Here is a 20,809-nt window from a genome sequence, read left to right as displayed (position 1 = left end):
GTCCTATTTGGATGGTAGTCATTTTGACATTCTCTCCAAGGTCATTTGTCCTTTAGCAACCAGGAAAGTCCTCTTGTGCCAGTCAGTTGATATTGTGTCTGCCCTGAGACATATTTATCAGAGACTGCTTAATAGGAAAATATGATGACAGTCACTGTTACAAATGTGGAGAATTGGGTGATATCTCTCTGACCATCTAGCAAAAGGGTGACAAAGCCCAGAGTGGAATCCACAGTCTGTTTTCTATCACATGCGCTTCCCAACACATTGTGTTTGCAATGACAGCCGTCACCATCTATATACGTTATCTTCTTTCTTCCTACCTATTCCCTGCTTGTGTATATGTGCTACATCCATGTATATATGTTGTGTATGCCTGTGTGTCTGTATGTCTCTGTGTGTGCTTGCATATGGAGGCCAGAAGTTGATGCTGGGTGTCTTCCTCTATTGCTACATTTTTATTTTATTTTTGAGACATAAAAATCATCAATTTGACAAGATTAACAGGCAACAAGCCCTGGGGATTCTCCTGTGTCTGCCTTTTCAGTGCTGGTATTACAGGCACATGCCACCATGTTCAGATTTTTATGTGGGTGGTAGAAAGTGGTCACCTCTCAGCCTAATTGGATTTTATTCACTTATTATTAGCCTAGAATTGTTGGAAGTAGTAGAAAGCATAGCCTATGGATGGAATGACAAGTATCTTTCACACAAAGAAGAGCAACCCCCTTTATTTATAATATAATGATATAGCAAAATTAAGACAGCTCCAAAACTCATTGTATATAAAACAGTTCTGCCCATAGTCAATCGAAGTGGTGGGGATAGTGGTCATGAATATATACAATTTATCTATAATAATTCCCTAATTAGCTAAGTACCAATGTCAGCATTTAGGAGATGCGTAAGGTGAGTCACAGAGTAAATAAGAGAATAATTTTAGAATCTAGAATGCCTTTAGATTTTAGTGTTATGTCTATTTTTCTGTTTGAATGTTTGACTAAAATTTTAGTGTTCATTGACACATAGTAGCTGTCTATATACCTGAGTGCACTGTGTCTCAGTCAATACTTGTAATGTGTAAGGTGTCAAGGCAGCTAGTATTTCCTGCCCATTGCACTTTAGTCATTTGTCCTGCCATGCTTTAAATATTAGCACTTGTCTTATACAAATGTTTTTGGCACCTGTTATCCTATCTCTTTCAATTCCCTTCCTGCCAGAAAGTGTCAAGAAAGACTTCTGGAGGAATAGATGCCTTAGCTGGGGCTGAAGTGAAGAGTTCATCTATTTATGTGAAATCACCTTTTTAAACTACACTTGCGAGAATATGTAATATTTGTATTTCCACATCTAGCTAACTTTACAGTACTCTTCACATCCATCCATGTTGTTGAAAATATTAGTGTATGCTTCCTATGAGCAAATATTATTTATGTGTGTTTTATGTTTTATATATATATATATATATATATATATATATATATATATATATATCACATTTTCTCGTCCATCAAGCTTGTCAACATTTCTTCAGTTGTTTTTCTCCACTATAAATCTGGTGATCTGTCCCTTCCCTTGACCTCTGATAGCCCCAGGATTATTTCCAAACTCTCCAGCCTCTCGATATACCCAGGCCCTTTGGCTTTCCCAGCTCCTGACAATTTCCCTACAACCACACTGAGTTATCCACAGATCCATAGGTATACTCTTGCTCACCTCTATACCTCCACAGTGGCTCTTTCCTCTCCAGTCTTTACCTCACCATCACCTAGCTACCTCAACCCATCCTTTCAGTCCCATCAAAAGCACCCATTCCTCTAGAAGTCTTTGTTGACACCTCCAGGCTGGATGGGTGTTCCTTAGCATCCTGCACCTCACAGGTCATACCTCCAGCTGATGCTATCAATCACTCCTGAGACTTCTTATAAGATGAAGGATGGGGGGGAGCAGAGGGGATGCTGTGTAAACAGGTCAGGACCCTTATTTTCACAGCTGTGCTCAAGGAGCCCAGCAAATATTTTTTAGGTGAATGAATAACTAATGGACAAAGAGTTACTTGTTTGTTGCCTTCTTATATTTCCTCAGAATTACAACCGGACCCCTGTGATGGTCTTAGCTGTCCCCATTGCAGTGAAATTCCTCCACAGAGGCAACAAGGAGCTGTGTAGGAACATGTCCAACTACCTGTCCCTGGCTGCTATCACCAAGGCAGATCTCCTGGCTGATCACACAGAGGGGATAATAATGAGCATTCTCCAAGGTACAGTGCAAGAACTGGGGATGTGGTTAACAGAAACGAAATGAATTGCTGATGGTGCCTGTGAGTGAGGCCTAGGACACCAACAGAACAGTTAGGGTTTTGTTGTTTTGCTTTGTTTTGTTTTGTTTTGTTTTTCTGCTTTGCCAATGGTTGACTCACAACCACACCATAATGTCTCCTGGGCCAGCTGAGTGTGTTTCTTCACTTGGAAAGTGGAGTACTTAGATTCACTGAGAAAGAATGAGCTTGCTGCCAGTCCTATGATTCTCACTCCAGATAGCTGTGTAGCTCATGATTCCTGCCAAAGTGTCCAATTCCTGGCTGTGGAGAACCCATTCTGTGACAGGTCTCTCAGTGAATAATGTAAACGCACTTTTCTCTTTTCTTTTCCAAAAATAAGAAGTATCTTTACTGATACAAAATACACTGAGCCAGGCATGTTGGCACACATCTTCAATCCCAGCACTTGGGAGGCAGAGGCAGGGGTTCTCTGGGAGTTCAAGGTCCACCTGCTCTACATAGTGAGTTCCAGGACAGCTAGAAGTACATAGTGACATCTTGTCTCAAAAGATCAGAACAAAAGATAAGATACACAGGAAGACATGTGATGACTTCTGTAACTCAAATATGACTTGAAACTAATTTACAAGTGCATTAAATACCACCTGAATAAATAAGGACATCTTTGTTGTTACATCATTTGAATCAAAGAGTTCAAACTAGTACACGAATAGCATGTCCTTTTGGGCGGGGTGGGGGGGGAGGATTGTTATCTATCTAAAACCTTGTGTTTTGGTTTTGGGGTTTTTTAGGGGGGTAAGGCATTTCAGGCCAGAGGACAATATTACTTGATATGCATTGAGATATTCCTAGTCCTCATTGATAAAAATTCATGAGATCCACAGGAATCACTGCCATAATTGTTTATTCAGACCGCACAGTGCTCCTCTGCTCCTAATCCCAGGGTTTCTTGGATGTCCTGAATGTGCCCTGTGCCCAGTGTGCCCAGGCCAGCCCACAGTCAATGTCCTTTTGACCAGGCCTCCCGTCTTTGTACATTGTGGTAGCATCCTTCTTATGACTCTGCTCCCAGTAGGAACCATATGGAGGGAGCCTCTGTGCTACCCTGCCAGAATGATGGCCTCTGTCCTCCTGTGAAGTTTCAGGAGCCATGAGTCCTCAGACCCAGAGATCCACATGGTGGCCTCTGGAAGTGGAACAACAATCATTCTCCCTGGTGTTAGGCCTTGGTAGACAGTCCCAAATTAGGCTGCCTATTTGAGGTTCCACACTGTTTTATTGTATTTGCAGTAAGATGGGGAGTAGGATACTCTTTCCAATGGTAGACCTCTCACCCAGATGAGCAAGGCAAGAGGTTTAACCCCATTGCTGAAAAGTAATCAAAACACCAAAGCACTCTCTTTCTTTTCCTGAAATCTGAAATTAACTGTCCACATATGCATAGTTCCTGTCCCAGACCATCTTCTCACACACCCCACTTCATGCCACCTGCCTCTAACACCTCATTCTTAGAATGCCTACTGCCTGCCAAGGATGAAGGTTTTGTCCCCACCTCAAACTCAAGTATCAGACACTCCTAAAGAGGCTCCTCAATGTCACCCCAGACTCCTGGCCCATCTAGCCCACTGTCTGATAGATGCCCAGATATGTCTGACATCCTAGGACAGTGAGGTGTGTCACTTAGCCTGTGCTTCTCTGTGAAGATTTGCCATTTGTAATATTAGCCAGTGGTTTGTTTCTAATTTCCATTAGCCTCAGGATCAAATTGCTAATTTTGCTTCATATTTAATTGAATTTGATGCAGGTCCAGAAAAGCCAATTATGCTTTTATTTTTATCACCTTGAAAACATTTTTTGAAAAAAAAATTCATAGAAATTACAAACACACCAGGCAATTTAAAACTATGGGAAGTAGAATTGAGACCAACAAATTTATATAAAAATGAATTCTCTTTTTCAGGCTGCCAGGAGCTTAGCTCATACTTGTGAGGCTCTTCAAATGTTATTTCAATGACAAATAGATCTTTGAAACACAAAATCAACTCTAAATTCACTGCAAGCATTTTAAATAAACAAATGATTTGGTTCATTTGATCTGCCACTCTGAAAAAATTGTCATAGAATCAATAGTAACTTGACCTATGAATGACTGGACCTACATGTCCCAGGATTTTGGTTGTGAGGACTGACATGACTATAAAGCCCCATCCACAGTTCATGTGAGTTGCAGAACAGAAAGGATTTTGAGTAGTTGAGTCCTTTGCTCTGCAAGTCTTCATTGGATGCTCCCTGTGAGCAGCTTTAGTGAGCTCCTCGGGGGTCTTTCTTCATTACTGTACTTGCTTCTCACCGTTAGACTGTTGTCTTTGATCTGTGACTGTCTTCTTTGATCTGTAGTATCCTAATCTTTAGACTGTTGTCTTTGATCTGTGACTGTCCTCTTTGATCTGTAGTATCCTGGTCTTTAGACTGTTGTCTTTGATCTGTGACTGTCTTCTTTGATCTGTGGCATCCTAATCTTCATTTTCCTGGACTTCTACTCTTACAAATAAAAAAGGTTAGTGGTCATCTCTTCAATGACAAAACCTACAATAGCATTATAATAATAATGTCAGACAATTTTCATGTTGAATGTTGAATTAATTAATCCATTTGTGTGAGCTAGATCAGCATTACTGAGAACTGAACTGAAAAACAGAAATCCTATTATGCATTTTACTGGGCAGTAACACTTTAAGTAATAAAGAAAAGCAGCCCTTGCTATAAATGACTTGATGGAGAAGATAAGGAAAAGGAGAGGAAGAAAGAAGAGAGGAAGAGGGGGAGAATGAAGAGGACAAAGGAGGAAGAAGAGGAGAAGAAAGGAAAAGGAGAAGAGGAGAGGAGAAACAGCAAGGTGTGAATAAAGAGGAGGAGGAGAAGGAGGAAGAAGAGGAGAGAAAGGGAAAGGAGGAAGAGGAAGAAGGGGAAGAAAGAGGAAGGGAAAAGGAAGAGGAGGAGGGAGAAGAGCAACACCTTGTTGGAATATCAGAGGTCCATGGGTGATCAGACTTTGCATTGACTTGACTTGGGCCTCAGTGGTAGCCCTGAAAGCTGTGGTTAAGCGTCCTTCTGTTGTATTGCTTTGCTTTTAGGTCCCACAGCACGGACCTTCACACTGTCCCACTCACATCACTATGAAATACCAATTACACAAAGTCCATATACAATCGGATTTTCTGTTTTCATCCAACCCTGGCAACCTCTTTCTGAACTGACACATCATCATTGCAGGTAGACACCGTGTATCAGTTGTCTGTTGAGACCATGCGCTACCTCAGAAAAGGAGATGGCAATGGGATGTGACAGAACCACATGAGTGGGGAGTTAGGAAGGACTGGGTCCTAGAAAATGTGCAGGTTGCTGTGTGAATGAATAGGGGCTATGCAAAAACCACAAATGCCCACCATGCCATTTTGTACACTAGCAGCTGACTAGAATTAAACCCCAGCCATTTCTCCCCAAAGCTACCTCTGCCATTGAATCTCAGCTCCACTGAATATTAGTCAAACTTGTATTTTTTGGAGGATTGGTTTCTTCTTGGGTAAATCAGGATGTTCAGACCACAGCCTAGTTTGCTCACAATAAACATTAGCTAAGATGGTGACGGCAATGATTATGACAGCCTGCCTATACTTGAGTATGTTAGTGCCTGGAGATTCACTGTTTCTTGTGAAAACCCACATCTTGCTGGAGTATTTAAATGGAGTATTATGATGAATTAGATGTTCTTTCCCTGTGTCCTTTCCCTTTGGCTAACGTCTTCCTCTTGGGTCTCTTGGTGTGATGAGATTTCAAAGAAGGAACATCATTTCTCATAGCTCCTCATGACTGTACCCTTGTTTCCATTTCCAGTCATAACAAACAGGCTTCTGTCTAGTTCACTGACTCATCCAAAGATGACTTAATTCTGAGTCACTTTGCGAGATGCACTCTGGTCCCTTCCTTGTGGGCTGCCTGCTTGAATTCTCCCTAGTTTTCTTCTCAGCACTATACAATATATGGCTCATGGCTGATCATAATGGTCTAAGCTGTCTCTAGAAGGACTAAATGGATGTCTCTCCCCATTTTCAAGCTTAATGTCACCTTAAAATGAAGTTGTTTCTCTTAGTGGGCCAGCCACACAGTCACATCTATATTTCTACTGACCTCACCTTCTGCTGCATCTCCAAAAGTTTTCTTTGTTTCGTGCTTGTGTGTGTGTGTGTGTGTGTGTGTGTGTGTGTGTGTGTGTGTGTGTGTGCGCGCGCGCGCTTTTCCAGGCCAAGACTTACAAAACATGTTTCATGCATCCAAATGTGTTTGCAGTCCTTCCAAGGACCTTTCAACTACACATTTCTTGCCACTTTTCCTTCAAAACACCATTTCAAAGGTTGCCCTTATAAGGTCCAGGACCTTGGAGTGCCAGTACTATCTACCCTTAGACTTGGCTAATAACAGTCCATTGATTATATTTTTCAAAATTGTATATTAAAATTCTAATTCCTTATATATATTTTTAATTCAACTACGAGGAATTATATGAAATAAGATTGTATATTTACTCCTAAAGGAAAATTTTTGAATAATTCTAAGACAGGTTATGTAGTTTTCCCTTATTACTGGGTAGATATGTAAAGTTTAATTAAATTTAAGTGCAAAATTAATTTTATTCAGGTTTACATCCCACTTACCTGTTTTGTATCCTATGAATTCTCAACATGAGAAGGAAAATTAAAGAAAAAAAAAGATTCTCTATTTGGAGGAATTGAAAGTACAGAGTGTTCTCTGATTGGGCATAGGGCAGGAAAACTTGAATACTAGTGTGACAAATCAGTCACACTAGTGTCTTTCAGTCAACAGAAAGCCCTATCCCATTTAGCTTTGTTGGAAAATTTTAACAAGTAATACAATGAATAAATCATTAGAATCTTATCTTACTTTTCCAGAAAATTGAAACAGAAGTTTATGTTCCATCTAAATCTACAAGTCTGGTATACCCACAAACCAACACCAGACAAAGGCATTCATTTTAGTCATGGACATAGATGTACACACCATTAATAAACACATGACTCTAGCGATGGTCAAGGGAAATTAAGTAACATTTATTGAGTGAAGACTTGATCTCAGGTACTTACCTGTTGACTCAGACTGTCCCTCCTTGTATTTTAAGAGGGAATAACTGTTGCCATCCCACTTTACAAAATGCACAATGATTTATTGCAGGTTGGATTTATTTCAGAAATACAAAATACTTTCCTATTTGGATTACTCCATTGTAAAAACTGAGTGAGGGGGGTATCGTGCTATCAGTATAAATATCTTTTAAGATTAAAAACAAATCAAACTGGAAAATTTGGAGAACTCCCTTAACTTGATTAGGAGGATACTTATATATTTGAAGATGAATGAGTAGAAGCATACCTTTAAGTCCAGGAAAGAGGCAAAGATGTTTATGTATCATTTCTATTTATCATGGTACTGGGAAGCATAAGCTAGACCCCAAAATGAATTATAATATTCACTGTATAGTCATAAGTGAATGAAAATATTGCATATACTATGATTTATACACAATGTCTAGGAAATCATATTTGTAACTTTAGAGGATAAAATTACAAATCACTTTGAAAGTAGTCAGATAAAACACAGACATGTGGGGTACTATACTGTCTTCATGGTTGGGAGACACTGGTGTAGCAAAGACATAATTTTCAATAAATTTAGTGAAATTTTAATAATATACCAATGGAAAGTTTGATAAATGATGACCATCTGATTTTAAAATTTGCAAATCAGATAAAGTGAGTCAGGAAGCCCCAGCAATTCTTCAGAAGGAGAAAGTGACTAGGAAGTCATAGTAATTACTAATGCATATAGTGCTACAAAAAGAGAAAAATAGTCCTGCTATGGAATAGAGAAGACAAAAACAAACAAACCTAAGCAACATGGGAATTAAGGACATGGTGGGAAGTCCCTGCAATAGGGAAGAGTAGACTATTTAGTGCATGTTGCTAAAATAATTGTCCATGTCAAAGCATATCTAAATTGATCTCAAACAGAACAAAAGCCTAAATGTGAAATGTGAAACTCTAGCTCTTTCCAGAAGTCTAGTAGTGGAAGTCTCTCTCTCTCTCTCTCTCTCTCTCTCTCTCTCTCTCTCTCTCTCTCTCTCCCACTCACCTAATGAGTAATGTTCTTATTCGAACAAAGGATAACTACAAAAATGAACCTAGACTAAATTACAATAAAGAAAAAATAATTAATACAAGGTCTTTGGATTAAAAACTAAAACAAGTGTGTCACAGGATGATACATTTATTTTATGCCTATGCTACACCATGTGTAATTGTATATTATGCAATGTCAGAATCTTGTCAAAGGAATAATTCTCCAGACTTATTCTGTGCCATGTCCAGTATCAGAAAACATAAACCCACCCATTGCTCAGTGCTGTGTGAGTTACCCTATCTTTTACCCATGAAGATGACAATGTATTATGGAAGACCTATAAAACGGAGTGTCTTCAACTTCATGTGATTATTTGTAGGTCTCTGGGGAAGCACTTTGCAAATATTGACTTGTAACTCTATGGCACTGTGCCTGTCCTTGCTATTAAATCTGCATGTGATACTGTTCTCTCCTCTCCTTCCCTGAACCAGAGATAAGAACAGAAATACCCATCTCTGTCCACAGACCTTTTATACCATCTTCTTGCACAAGCCACAAGATGACCTTAAGTGATTTGCAACTTAAGTAGAAAAAAACTTTGAGATAATAAAATAATGTCCCAGAAAGACTAGATTCCTTTCTGACTTGCTGGCAGCAGCCTGGAAGAGACTGTCCAGTTAATTGTGGTAAATTTACCTCATGTCTTTCTCTATGGGAGACAAAACTCCAAACCACTAAATGCTGAGCTGTCTCAGAAACATGGAGAGAGAATTTTGACCGCCATGGACTGTGGCAGTGATCTTATGTGCCACACATGGCTGATGAAGTTTGACTAGATAAAATGCCTACACTCAACACAACACTCAGCACACTGGTCACTTTGATTCTTCTTCCTGTCACCAGGGTCATCATTCCCATCTCTAACTGAGTGTCTGCAATGCACCAGGGCCATATTACAATACTGGAGGCAGAACCATATCCATTCACAGAGGTTCATAATCCCTAGGGAGATGCTCAGCCATTATAAATTCAGGACAGGAGCTGGAGAGATGGCTCAGTGTTACGAGTGCTTGCAGTGGCCGTGTGGTGGTGGCCCAGACATTTAATCCTAACACTCAGGAGGCAGAGGCAGGAGGGTCTCTGTTTGAGGCCAGCTTGGTCTACAGAGCAAGTTCCAGGACAGGCAAGCCTACACAAAGAAACCCTCCCTTGATTAGAGAGGGAGACACAGAGAGAGAGAGAGAGAGAGAGAGAGAGAGAGAGAGAGAGAGAGAGAGAGGAGAGAGAGACAGAGCAAGCTTGCTGTATAATCACATGGACCTGATTTTGGATCCCAGCACCCATATAACAAGCCAGGCATGGTCTTTACACACCTGTAACCTCAGCAGTGTGCAAAGAAGAGATGGGAGACTGAATCTTTGAGGCTTGATGGCTGCCAGCCCAGCAGGATAAATTATTAAATGTGAGCTTCAGGTTCACATAGAGACAACCCTTATCAAGGAGAAAGGCAGAGGATGATAAAAGAGAATACCCAATGCCTCTAGTCTCTATGCATGCACATAGATTCATGGACCTGCACACACACACACCACACACACACACACACACACACACACACACACACACACACGCACGCAAAACACATGATATAATTATTTCTAAAGAAAAAAGTTCTAAGTTTACTATCTCACACACTGTTAGGGGAAAAAATGCTACCATATAGATATTTCTATGTTTGTTGCACATTCATTTTCATCCTAGTGACCCAAGTCATCTTGTTCAGTTATTCTTGTCTTAGCTTTTTAAACTGAAGGAGGGTACTCATTTTTTTATTATTATTATAATTTTTGTAGACTTCCTTTATCTGAATAAGGTATTACTAATTTTACATTATCATAAGCAGACTGACTTTCACTATGGAAAGAGTAAATTTTCCTCCTTTTTAAATTGAGGTCCTATTACAAATATCTGACCTGGATGTTGACAGGAAAAAATTAAATATAACATGGTAAAACGTCAATCCAACCATGGTTTGAGAAACAGGAGAGGGAGAGAAAGGGACTTCTGGGTGGCTGTTGGAGCTGGTTCCAGTTCATGTGCACCTTCATTATTTGACCAGCAGGTGTTGCTGTGAGGTAAAGGAAACCTTCATAGCCTGGCTGTCTACATACTGATCTTAAAATACCAGCCACAATGTAGGGGAATCCTAAGGCATATCTCTTTGTTATAGCTTTGTTCCATTGCTTATTTATGTTTTAACACATGGGAATAGCATTGGGGAAATACTTTAAGACATGTCTCATTTCAAACTTGATTTGATGAGCCAGAAAGCACTTTTATGTACGCTATCTGCTTAGGGACTTTGTTTTGCTATGTAATTTAAGATGTGTGAAGATTAGTTGAGTGTGTCTGCTAATTAGAAAGCTAGTACTTAGTGGTGCCAGGGTTTAAACACTGGGTTTCTGTCCTGAAGCGCCTGCAGACTTTCCTCTGCATTTCAAATAGATCAAGCTGCAAGGATCAATAATCTGGTACCTTCATATTCATAGAACCCAAGCATAATGTAAATCAATATGCACATTGATTTAACTAAGGCTTTTACATTTAGGAATGCTGCTTCTCACCTGGCTAAAAGACAGGTCTGGAGATATGTGGTCCTGGTATATTTTTCAAATAAAGAGCTTGCTAATAAATGAATAGTAAAGAAATTAAGTAAAACTCAATCATAAGATATTATTTGTCAGTCTAGTTCCCATTAATGTGAAGCCAATTAATCATCAAACTCTAAACCCAAGCTCTGACATCCTATGATACATACTTAAAAATTAAATGTTCTAAATATAAAGTAATTAATGCTTAAAGGTCAACTGTTACTGTAATAGGCAAGGAAAACATCAACTGTTCTTTGCTCATGTACGCAAAATGTCACTTGCTAATCATATACAAATGCATACTAGAATGAGCAATATAGTACACAATATTATCAGAATATAGTTTTGAACTATCTTGGCCCATATTTTCTAAGGTGTTTAAATATATTTATTTGTGCAGGTACATAGCTGAACTCTCCAAGGTTGAGTCTAGTATTTCTTCCAGAATTCAGTCATATAGAGAATAGCTAGATAGAGACTTAGCATGGGGCCAATGTATCAGAAATGTTGAGTTGTATAATTCTCACAGGTGGAAGACTGACCTATGTATCAGCTTATAAGTGCAAGTAATTTTGTTATGGGCTCATAGACCTAACTTTACAGATTCAAGATAGGGATGAAGAATGATTCCATGAGCATCCTCCAAAAGTATGAGATTCATGGAGCTTTGTTTCTGAAAGACACCGAGTTTCTTTCTTTTAATGAGAAGATCAAGGCAAATGTCTGAGGAAGCTCAACTAGATAGTTACAGATTTATTCCTGACTGTACCTGCCACACCTAAGCAGAAATGCCCCCTAGTTCTTCAACTGTATCTTTATGATACATGCTTACTGTGATTTCATGGTATTCTGCAGCAGCTTTAAAGGTTCTAGAAGTCCTTGCATAGAATCCTTAATAAGCGATCCTTAATATGTAGGGGTCTTACCAGGACTCATGAACCTGAAGGGTTCACTGGCTTTTTGCAAGGAAGAAAATGAACAGGCCTTGCTTCTTTTCCAACTTCTTGGTTCTGTCCTTGATAGTCCTACCATTTATGTCCAACAGATAGCCCATAGGCCATAACCCCCCCCCCCAGAAGACCTGTGAATACACAAAATTCCAACTTACTGAAAACATTATGAACTCTCTCATTTTTGCATTATTTCTGATAACTTGATTGCTTGACTCTTCAGTATGAATTTTGTAGATGACAGCTTTAGGTAGCAATGTCAAGAGTTGATAGATGTGTGTAGTCATCACTTGTATGCATCATGTCTATCTGGAAAAGCCATATAATACCTGTTTGTATGTCTGTGTTGCAATAGAGTAGAAAATTGTACAAACTCATAGATTCATCAGATCGTTTCTTCTTTGGGTCCGTAGTTGATAAACTAAAACCCAGAGAGTTGAATGCATTTAGCATTTCTTACAATCTGTGGAACACCAAAGCTTGCAGCAGTAATAGAGTTTGCTTCTAACAGTGTTAACTATTGCTGTTTTCATAGCAGCCTCTGAAAACTACTTGCCTGCTCTAGATGAAGAATAGAAAAAAAATGTGGATTTCTTTCAAAACAGCTCTTAAACGTCAATTAGAGGACACCAGCTAGCTTTTATAAAATATTTTATTTACAGTAGACTTTTACAAAAATAAAATTAATACAAACCCATTTCACAATATAAGTTACAGAACTGACTCTCCCAACTGGAACATTGGATTATAACACATAAGCTACATTTATGTTTGTTAATAAGTCACTTTGTGGTATAAATATGTTTTTCTCATCATCCCTTTTGTCACAAGGTACACCATGATGAATGAGCCATGGACAACAGAGCTTGTTTTGTTATTGTGCCAGTATAAAAATTTCTCTGGCCAAAACAAAATTAACCAAAGAAAAGTAACACAATTGTCCTTGTGTTCTGAGTCCAAGGCTGTTCAGTTATCTGAGGGTTTATCTGACAGAGGCAGACATTAATCTGAAAGCACCACAAGCAGAAGGCTTAGGAACAATGTCCCCAAGCCTTGTCCTAGCCCTTTCCTTCAACTGTTTATTCAGAATTTTGCCAAGATAAATAAAGACGATCTTAAGCCTCTCCTTCATTAGTCTCAAGTGTTCTTATTACGACCAGCGTTTTTAGACTTTCCCAACTGGCATGTATTTAAAGCGTGCATCTCCTTTGGCTTCAATTGGAGTTTCACAAAACTTAAGAAACATACTGTGCTCCTCCATGTGGCTGAATTTCCGTAACTCCCCACCCGACGATATTTCCCCTGATGTGGCAAGACTCAACTCCTCCACTCTCCCTTATCTCTGCCTCGCTGAGAACGTGATCCCAGATATTGAAGCCTGTGATTCTTCCAGAAAACGCTAATGCTTCATCAAAGCCCCCACCTACACAGCAACCGTTCTTTTCTTGGCCAATCTGTAGGATCCCGCCTTCAGGAACAGAGTGACGTGTGGCCATCTCCACAGTGGTAGCCACCAGCTCCCCATTTACCCACAAGGACATGCTCCCCTGCACTGAGCTCCAAGTGCCACAGAGATGGGTCCACCTCCCCAGGGAAACCACCGTGTCTGCAGTCAGCTTATTCTCTTTTCCACCAACCACAAATACTAGCGACTGTGAGCTGAGGTACAACTGGATCTCATAGGGGTTCCACTTTGTACCATAAGAAAACAGGATGGTTTTGTTTAAGACATCTGTGGCTTTGACCCAAATGCAAGTACTAAAAGATTCAAGCTTCATTGGTCTCACAGGATGAACACTTCCAAAAATCTTCTTGGACCGCATCGGGAATAAAATCGCTGTTTCACAACCTGGAGTAGCAAAACAGAATACGAGGGGAAAAAAAATGTTCTGATTCATTCTGAGTTATTTGGGTATTCGGTTGTTAACATAAGCATATTAACTATACTAGATAACTATATAGTGTGTTGTGACTCACAGGACCTCCAGATTGACCTCTACAGATCAAGGAGAATGAAAGTGAGGAAGAGTTTACTTGACTTATTCAGTGAAGCAACTATCTATGCAAACAGAAGGAAAGTGCCAACTCAACCCACAGACACCAAAAAAAAAAAAAAAACATGTTAAATCATCTCCCTTTCAATCCCCTTTTGAGTTTTTCTCTTTTTTTTTTTTTTTTTTTTTTTGTTTTGTTTTTTGTTTTTTTTTTTTTTGTTTGTTTGTTTTAATGTTGAATCATGATGAGTTAACTTCAGAGGATTCTATTGTTCCAAGAATTAAAAACCCACCCATTTCCTTCTTACTTTTACCATGATCCTAAAACAATAAACCTATAAAACTCAATGGACCTAGCTCATTCTAGGTAGTCATTATCAGTGTGTCTTTTAGAATAGTGATGTCACCAGGGAATACATTTCCATGTACCACATACTCTTGGACACTGGTAACTTTGCAGAGTTTATAGAAAGCTACTCTGTTCTTTTACCATTATTATTGGCTTTTTGAAGTAAGCCTCTATGTAGCCTAAGCTGACCTCACATCAGGCAAAGAGCTGAATTTATGATTCTCCTGTCTCCACCTCCAAGGGACTGAACTTACTGTTGCATAACACCAGGGCCAGTTTGCAAACCACCCTTTGACAGGAAGCAAAGCATACTAATGATGACTAATGTTTATCAGGTACTCATTATGTCTCAGATGGTGTTCTAATCAATTTGTTCATCATCTTAACACTTCCTCCTACTTGCTTTTAAAGTCCCCCTATCCCTACTTTATAGGTGAGAAAATTGAGTCAAAAAGAACTTACTCATGTTTCTACAGTTGATAAATTTTAAACTCAAATTTTTGTTTGGGTGATCTGTTAGCAGATGGCCAACACATTACACTGTCTTTTAATAGAAGCCCTGAATTCAGAATAAATTGCTGCTATCGAGTATTATTCAGCTTTGGATGAAGCCTACAATCTCACCAGCCTTTAGTGTTGTCTGTATTTAGAGTGTGTGTGTGTGTATGTGTGTGTGTGTGTATACATATACATATACATATACATATACATATACATATACATATACATATACATACACATACACACACACACACACATATGTATATATATATATATATATATATATATATATATACATACATACATACATTCTGGTCTTTAAGTCTGTAAGTTACTAATCTGGGCAGACCGAAAACATGCTTTAAAACTTAGTTACACCACTATAGAAAACCCTTTCAAAGGAGGGAATTTTTCTGAAGGACTTTCTAAGAGAATGTATTTCTGCTGAGAACATTCAGAAGATAGAGACTTTTGAACATAGGGATGAGGGCCCATCTACTCCCACCTCTGCTGATCTCAAGGCTGCATCAGCAGCTAAGATGCCAGAGTGAAGACCTGGGAAATGCTAAATTTGACCAGATAAGCTCTGCTTCATATTATATCTGAAAACACTAACATAGGCTGGATTTCCACTTTATAATAACCTAAAGGAGATGCTGTGAGATGACTAGTCACCCCCCCCCCCAAGCATTTAAAGCCTAACTGGTGAATCAATAGAACTTGTGGGCACCAAATGTCTTGTAAAGTGTAGGAAAATCCTGCACATGGATATGAGTTAGGCTCTGTCCATAGAACATCAAGCAAATGTAGACCATAACTTTTCATAATAGACAAAGAAAATATTGAAATACATGAAAATTCCAAAGAGCAACCACAATAGCAATGCCTCCAAATAATAGTATCACATGAAAATTCTAATCATCCATGAAAAAATGTAAATGAGGCCTTCAGTTGAAATTATTTCTCTAGCTACAACAATCAAATCAAATAATGATTGTGGGAGCAAAAGATTATCATTTGTGTGCATCTAAAATCTCCTGGCCACTGTAAGTTTAAATAAAGTACTATTTAAGAGGGCATCCACTACAATCTAATTATCAGTCTTCCTGGTTAAATATAACCAGGAAGTGAGGATTGCATTCCACAGCTACCCATGACTATGTCTAGAAGGCCCACCATCTCTGTAGAGTGCAGCAGCTACTTGAGTTCATGCTGTAAAGTAGTATGCAGGCAGATTTTGTGGGATTATTTTACAGAACAGTGATTGAGTCTCTTGGGATCTCTTTGAAATGTCAGAAACTCTCTCGTGAAATGGCTTTTCACTAATAAGTCTTTGTAATTATATTATCAAAGACCAAGCAAAATGAAAACCAGGTTCTTAGGAGGCAGACCACAGCATGATTAGGAACCCTCTGGGAGCCAAGTTGGCAAGACAGCAAGAAAGGACAAATCAAAGCCTGTATGGGAAAGTGTTATTGGGTGTAATAAGCATCAACAGTTTAGAATTGGGAAATTATACATCTCTCTTCTAGCATAAGTGAGAGTACAAATTAGAGTAATTTCTTCCTTGTGGGGAAGTACATTATATGTATGTGACTTTATCCAGTTTGCAAAACAGAACATCCATGCATTTACAATTGTCACAGAATTAGTACATTGAGGGTTTGCTTTAGATTTGACTTAATGCTTTTTCTCTGAAGACTTCCTTAGGTTTAAGGACATAGCCTCCATACTGACAAACAGTCCTCAAATATTTAGGAAGGACTGGTTGTAGCATTGGGTTCTGTAAAGGAAATGGAAAGTTCTTCCTCCTACCTCATTCGCGGGAAATACAGGTTGGGGTGGCTTTGTTTGGCATTGTTTCTGAGTCTCACAAGAAGCACAGGGGATATTTTTCTACACAGGACACTAATTTCCTGGAATAATCAGCAATACATCACTGCCTCCTCAGAAATTTTACAATAAGAAGCTTATTCCCAGGCTCTAATGTCCTGTTTCTTGAACTTTTAAAAGTGTACCATTGGAAGCCCTCATCAGCTGGGAATTTTATGGCTTTCACAAGTTGCATAGTCTCTACAGTCCAGTTCTTGTGTGGCCCTGGGGTCTAGATGGAGAGTGGTCATCTACACCCCTGACTCTTGTTCCTGACTTCACAGAATTTATTCCAAACCCCACACGCCTTGACCTTCACTGTGCAATTAACTGGACTGAGGAAACCCTGGTGGAATTCTGCTGACTCTGCAGGAGATCCAATTAGGCGCAAGTCAGCTCAGAAGAAGCAGAGGGGGAGGAGTCAGCAGAGAGGCTGGCAAAGTCTCTGAAGTAAGCCCGGGCCCAGAAATAGTGTAGGAAACCAGAGCTCGCTTAAAGACAGCGACCGGATAAAATTAGAAGACATGGAAATCCCTAACGGAGGGACTCGGGCAGCAAGGAGGGTCACAGTTAAACACCTGACAATGGAGCTCCATTAATACTGGTCGAATCCGGTATCAGGGACCTCTGACGTCTACTTCCAGATTGATGGTTAAAGCCCCCCTTTCCTAGGTCTGGGAAATATTTTTTAAAGGCAATGTGTTTGTGTGGTGTGTCTGAGTTCCGTGACAGTGCATATGAAAAATTCCGGGGCTCCGAGAGTGAGGGGCCACACTAGAGAGTGTATGGTATGATTAAGTGCGGCGGGATCTAGGGACAAAGCCGACGGGGACTCTGCACGTGGGGCTTACCTGCGGGCAGCCAGCGGCGGGCGACCCAGCTGTGCACCGCGCTAAGGTCGGCACGCGTCCGTTGGAGTTCTTCCAGCACTGCGCCCAGGTCGGGCACTGTTGCCTCGGGCCGCCGCGCCTCCGCGTCCTCCAAGCGTGCCAGCCTGCGGCTCACGTCACGGCTCTCCTGCAGCAGCGGCTCCAGGACCCGCGCCAGCCTGGCGTCCGCGGGGCCCCCGGCAGCACATGGCCTCGCCATGCCTCCCGCCAGCCGGCCCAGCTCGGCCCGCAGCCGCTGCAGCTCACCGCGGAGGACGTCGTCGGTGGCCTGCAACAGCATGCCCTCCCGCATCTGTGAGTTCTCCAGCATTATGAACAGCTTGTCCCACTCGGAGTGCTCAGGGCGGCAGTCGCATGGAGTGGCTAGAGCGCGGGACACACACAACGTTACCAGCCTGCCCGGCGGGTGGGAGACACCCTCAGTGACCCCAAGTTTCAGCCTGTCCCCAGCATCCCTCCTCCTTCTAAGGATAGCGCTGAAAACAGCCTGAGAGTAACCCTCTCAAAAATGACACAGTAACCATTCTTTACTGGACAAGTTTAACCTAACTGGAGAATTGCCATCGATGTAGCTATAAACAGTTCAAAAGCAGCGATTTCATATATTCTAACTCATTGTATATGTTATAAAAATAATTTAAAACCTCTGGCTTTTCTTGGGTAGCCCTCATTTTTAGAAAACAAACTACGATTTTAGCTTGCTTCATTGGCTACTGGGTATATATGTATGTTATTTGCACGCCCCAAATGTGGGTTATGTAGTTGGGATGACTGAGAGAATTAAAATAAACTTACGGTCCTCAGTGGGATGAAGTCCATTGTCTATTTCGTTGTCCAAGTGCACATACATGAGATCATAGTCATCCGAAGTCTCAGCCAACACTGCACACCAGAAGGCACAAAGCAGAATCGCAGGGAGATGCATTGCTGGAGAGACGAAGTTTGCTCCTCAGCTGAGTTAGGGGAGGAAGAAAGGTTCTCCAGTGAACCGAATTTGAGCCCGGGAGAGATAGAGTGAGGCAGGAGGGAAGCCCTTAATAAAGGCTGCAAAGCCTGAACTGGGATGAATGAGTAATGCCGGTGGCACAGCACGGGGGAGTTCCCCTGGATTTGGGGGAGGGGGTTGGGTGGGAGGGCAAGGGAGCTGAAGAGGTTTCACAATGTTAAACCACAAAGGTCCACACTGCAGGCAGATTAATTGGGGGTGGGGAAGCAGGGCTTTGCTGGCCCCCATGAAGATCATTTGCTGCTGTAACATGAATTGGTATCCCTATTGGGGGTGGGGAACACAGGTGCAGATTAAATGATCATTTTGGCACTTTGTGTGAGCTTTCACTAGTCCACAAACCCTTAAGCTATAGAAAACTTTCTTCACTTTTATTTTGGACACTTTCTCAAGTCCAAGCTATAGGAACTGATTCTGTGACTGATAACCTGACACAGTAAGAACTTCAATGTTTTTAGAAGTCATATCAATTCTGGCTTCATTGTCTTTACTCCTCTGGAGTTGCAACTAACAAACACAGTACAACTAAGTAAACCTCTAATAAAAGGGGAAACTGGGAGGGAGTGGGGATATGTTGGCTTCAGGAGCTTGGATATATATATATATATGTATATATATATATATATGGTGTGTAAAATACCTAGATAGGTGTTGATATTATAATAGTAGTGATTAAAAAAAAACTTAAAATAATCAGATGAACTCTGAATAAAGCAACAGTATACAGTGACCAAAATTCTAGAAAGAACAAAGCCCAGAGGGTCAGCTCCTGAGCTGATACCAGTTCTTAGTCCCCAGAGAAGATTGGCTTTCCCAGACTGAGTACCACAAGACCCCTAAGTGTTTGTAAGTAGGGACTTTCCCTCAAGCATCTGGAATCCACATGCATATACCAACCACCTTGGGAAAAAAATGAATTCACAGTTAAACATATCTCGACATCTGAGGGAATGGTACACTGTAAATAAGAATCAGCAGAAAGTCAAAAGGCATTAATCTCCTGCTCGGGTGTCACTTATTTAAAACAGCACCTAAAAAACGAGTATGTTTGAAACCATTTTTAAGACCTACAAGAAAGAAATGACAATATGAGTCAGTAAGATATTTGTTAAAGGGCAGTGTGGAAAGTTTAGTCAGTAAAGTGCTCCTCTCTGAAGAATGGAAACCCAACTTTGATTTCCAGAATCAGCATTAAAAAGCCTGGTGTGGTGATGCAGGGTCCTAATGCTAGTGCCAGGGCTAGGGCCCCTGGGGATCCCTGGCCTGACAGCTAAGAGTACTGGGCAAGTTCAGACCAATGAGAGACCCTGTCTCAAAACTTAATGTGGAAGAGCTGGACAAAAACCCTTCCTGCTCTTTCAAAGCATCAGGATTAGTCCCCAGGACCCATATCAGTCAGCCCACAGACAACTACTCCAGTTCCAGGGGATCCAGTGTCCTTTGACCTCCACAGGTACATGTGGTTGGTACACACAAACTTATGCTGGCACACACAGAGACATAAAAATAAGTAAATCTTTTTAAAATGTGTAAGGTGACTGTAATCATACCAGAGGTTGATTTCAAAGGCTTCCACATGTACATAAGTCTACGTAAATGTGCATCCACAAGAACACACACACTCAAAGAGCTATTGAGGGAAAAGCTGAATATTTGAAAAGAACTATTAGTGATTTCTATAATTCTTAAAAGGTGAGTTAAAATTTTTAAAAAGACCAGGAATGGATAAAATGGCAATTTAGGCAAAAGTAAAGAAAGTGATAATGAATTTAGATGACAAACAGCTGTCTCAATAGAAAATGTACAAAGACTATGAATGGCCAAATCACAATAGAGGAAATGATTTGACACAAAAATGTGTGTGTCACAATAAAAAAAATGAAAATGGAAACAAAAACTGAGATACAACTTACACGCCATCAAATTAGCAAAAGGCAAAGAAAGCCAATATGTGAAGGCCCAGCATAGCAAAGCTATGAACAGCAGACGCCCTCACATAGCTGATGGGGGTGTAAGCTCTTACAAGCTTGTGTCAGGCACAATAATGGACCCCAAAAGATGTCTGTGTGCAAGTCCTTGTAACCTGTGAACATGTTCTGCATCGCTGCATTTCAGATAGAATT

General features: G+C 40.4%; 2 protein-coding genes across 2 annotated transcripts in view; one reads left to right on the top strand and one right to left on the bottom strand.

Annotated features, from left to right (window-relative positions):
- Veph1 (ventricular zone expressed PH domain containing 1) overlaps positions 1-20,809 on the top strand; it is a 205,482-nt gene that overhangs the window by 17,755 nt on the left and 166,918 nt on the right. The window contains exon 3 of the mRNA XM_051198959.1: positions 2,086-2,260. Coding sequence (XP_051054916.1) covers positions 2,086-2,260 — 175 coding nt within the window. The remainder of the gene's footprint in view (positions 1-2,085; positions 2,261-20,809) is intronic.
- Positions 12,709-18,688, bottom strand: Ptx3 (pentraxin 3). Its single transcript, XM_051198958.1, has 3 exons — positions 18,476-18,688; positions 17,642-18,043; positions 12,709-13,923 (listed from the first exon to the last, which is right to left on the bottom strand). Exons 1-3 carry the CDS (start codon positions 18,603-18,605, stop codon positions 13,310-13,312), a joined length of 1,146 nt encoding a protein of 381 aa, XP_051054915.1. The 5' UTR covers positions 18,606-18,688; the 3' UTR covers positions 12,709-13,309.

The sequence above is a fragment of the Phodopus roborovskii genome, unplaced genomic scaffold (assembly GCF_943737965.1).
Source record: "Phodopus roborovskii unplaced genomic scaffold, PHOROB, whole genome shotgun sequence".
Classification (NCBI taxonomy): Eukaryota; Metazoa; Chordata; class Mammalia; order Rodentia; family Cricetidae; genus Phodopus; species Phodopus roborovskii.
Note: the sequence above shows the minus strand (reverse complement) of the source record. Positions and strands in the feature narration are given on the sequence as shown.

Excerpts from the sequence above, each read along its gene's own strand:
- Ptx3 (XM_051198958.1), bottom strand. The coding sequence starts at position 18,605 with ATGCATCTCCCTGCGATTCTGCTTTGTGCCTTCTGGTGTGCAGTGTTG. Across the intron at positions 18,044-18,475 it reads ACTTCATCCCACTGAGGACC|CCACTCCATGCGACTGCCGC; the intron begins GTAAGTTTATTT and ends CCCGCGCTCTAG. Across the intron at positions 13,924-17,641 it reads CCGCCGCTGGCTGCCCGCAG|GTTGTGAAACAGCGATTTTA; the intron begins GTAAGCCCCACG and ends TTGCTACTCCAG.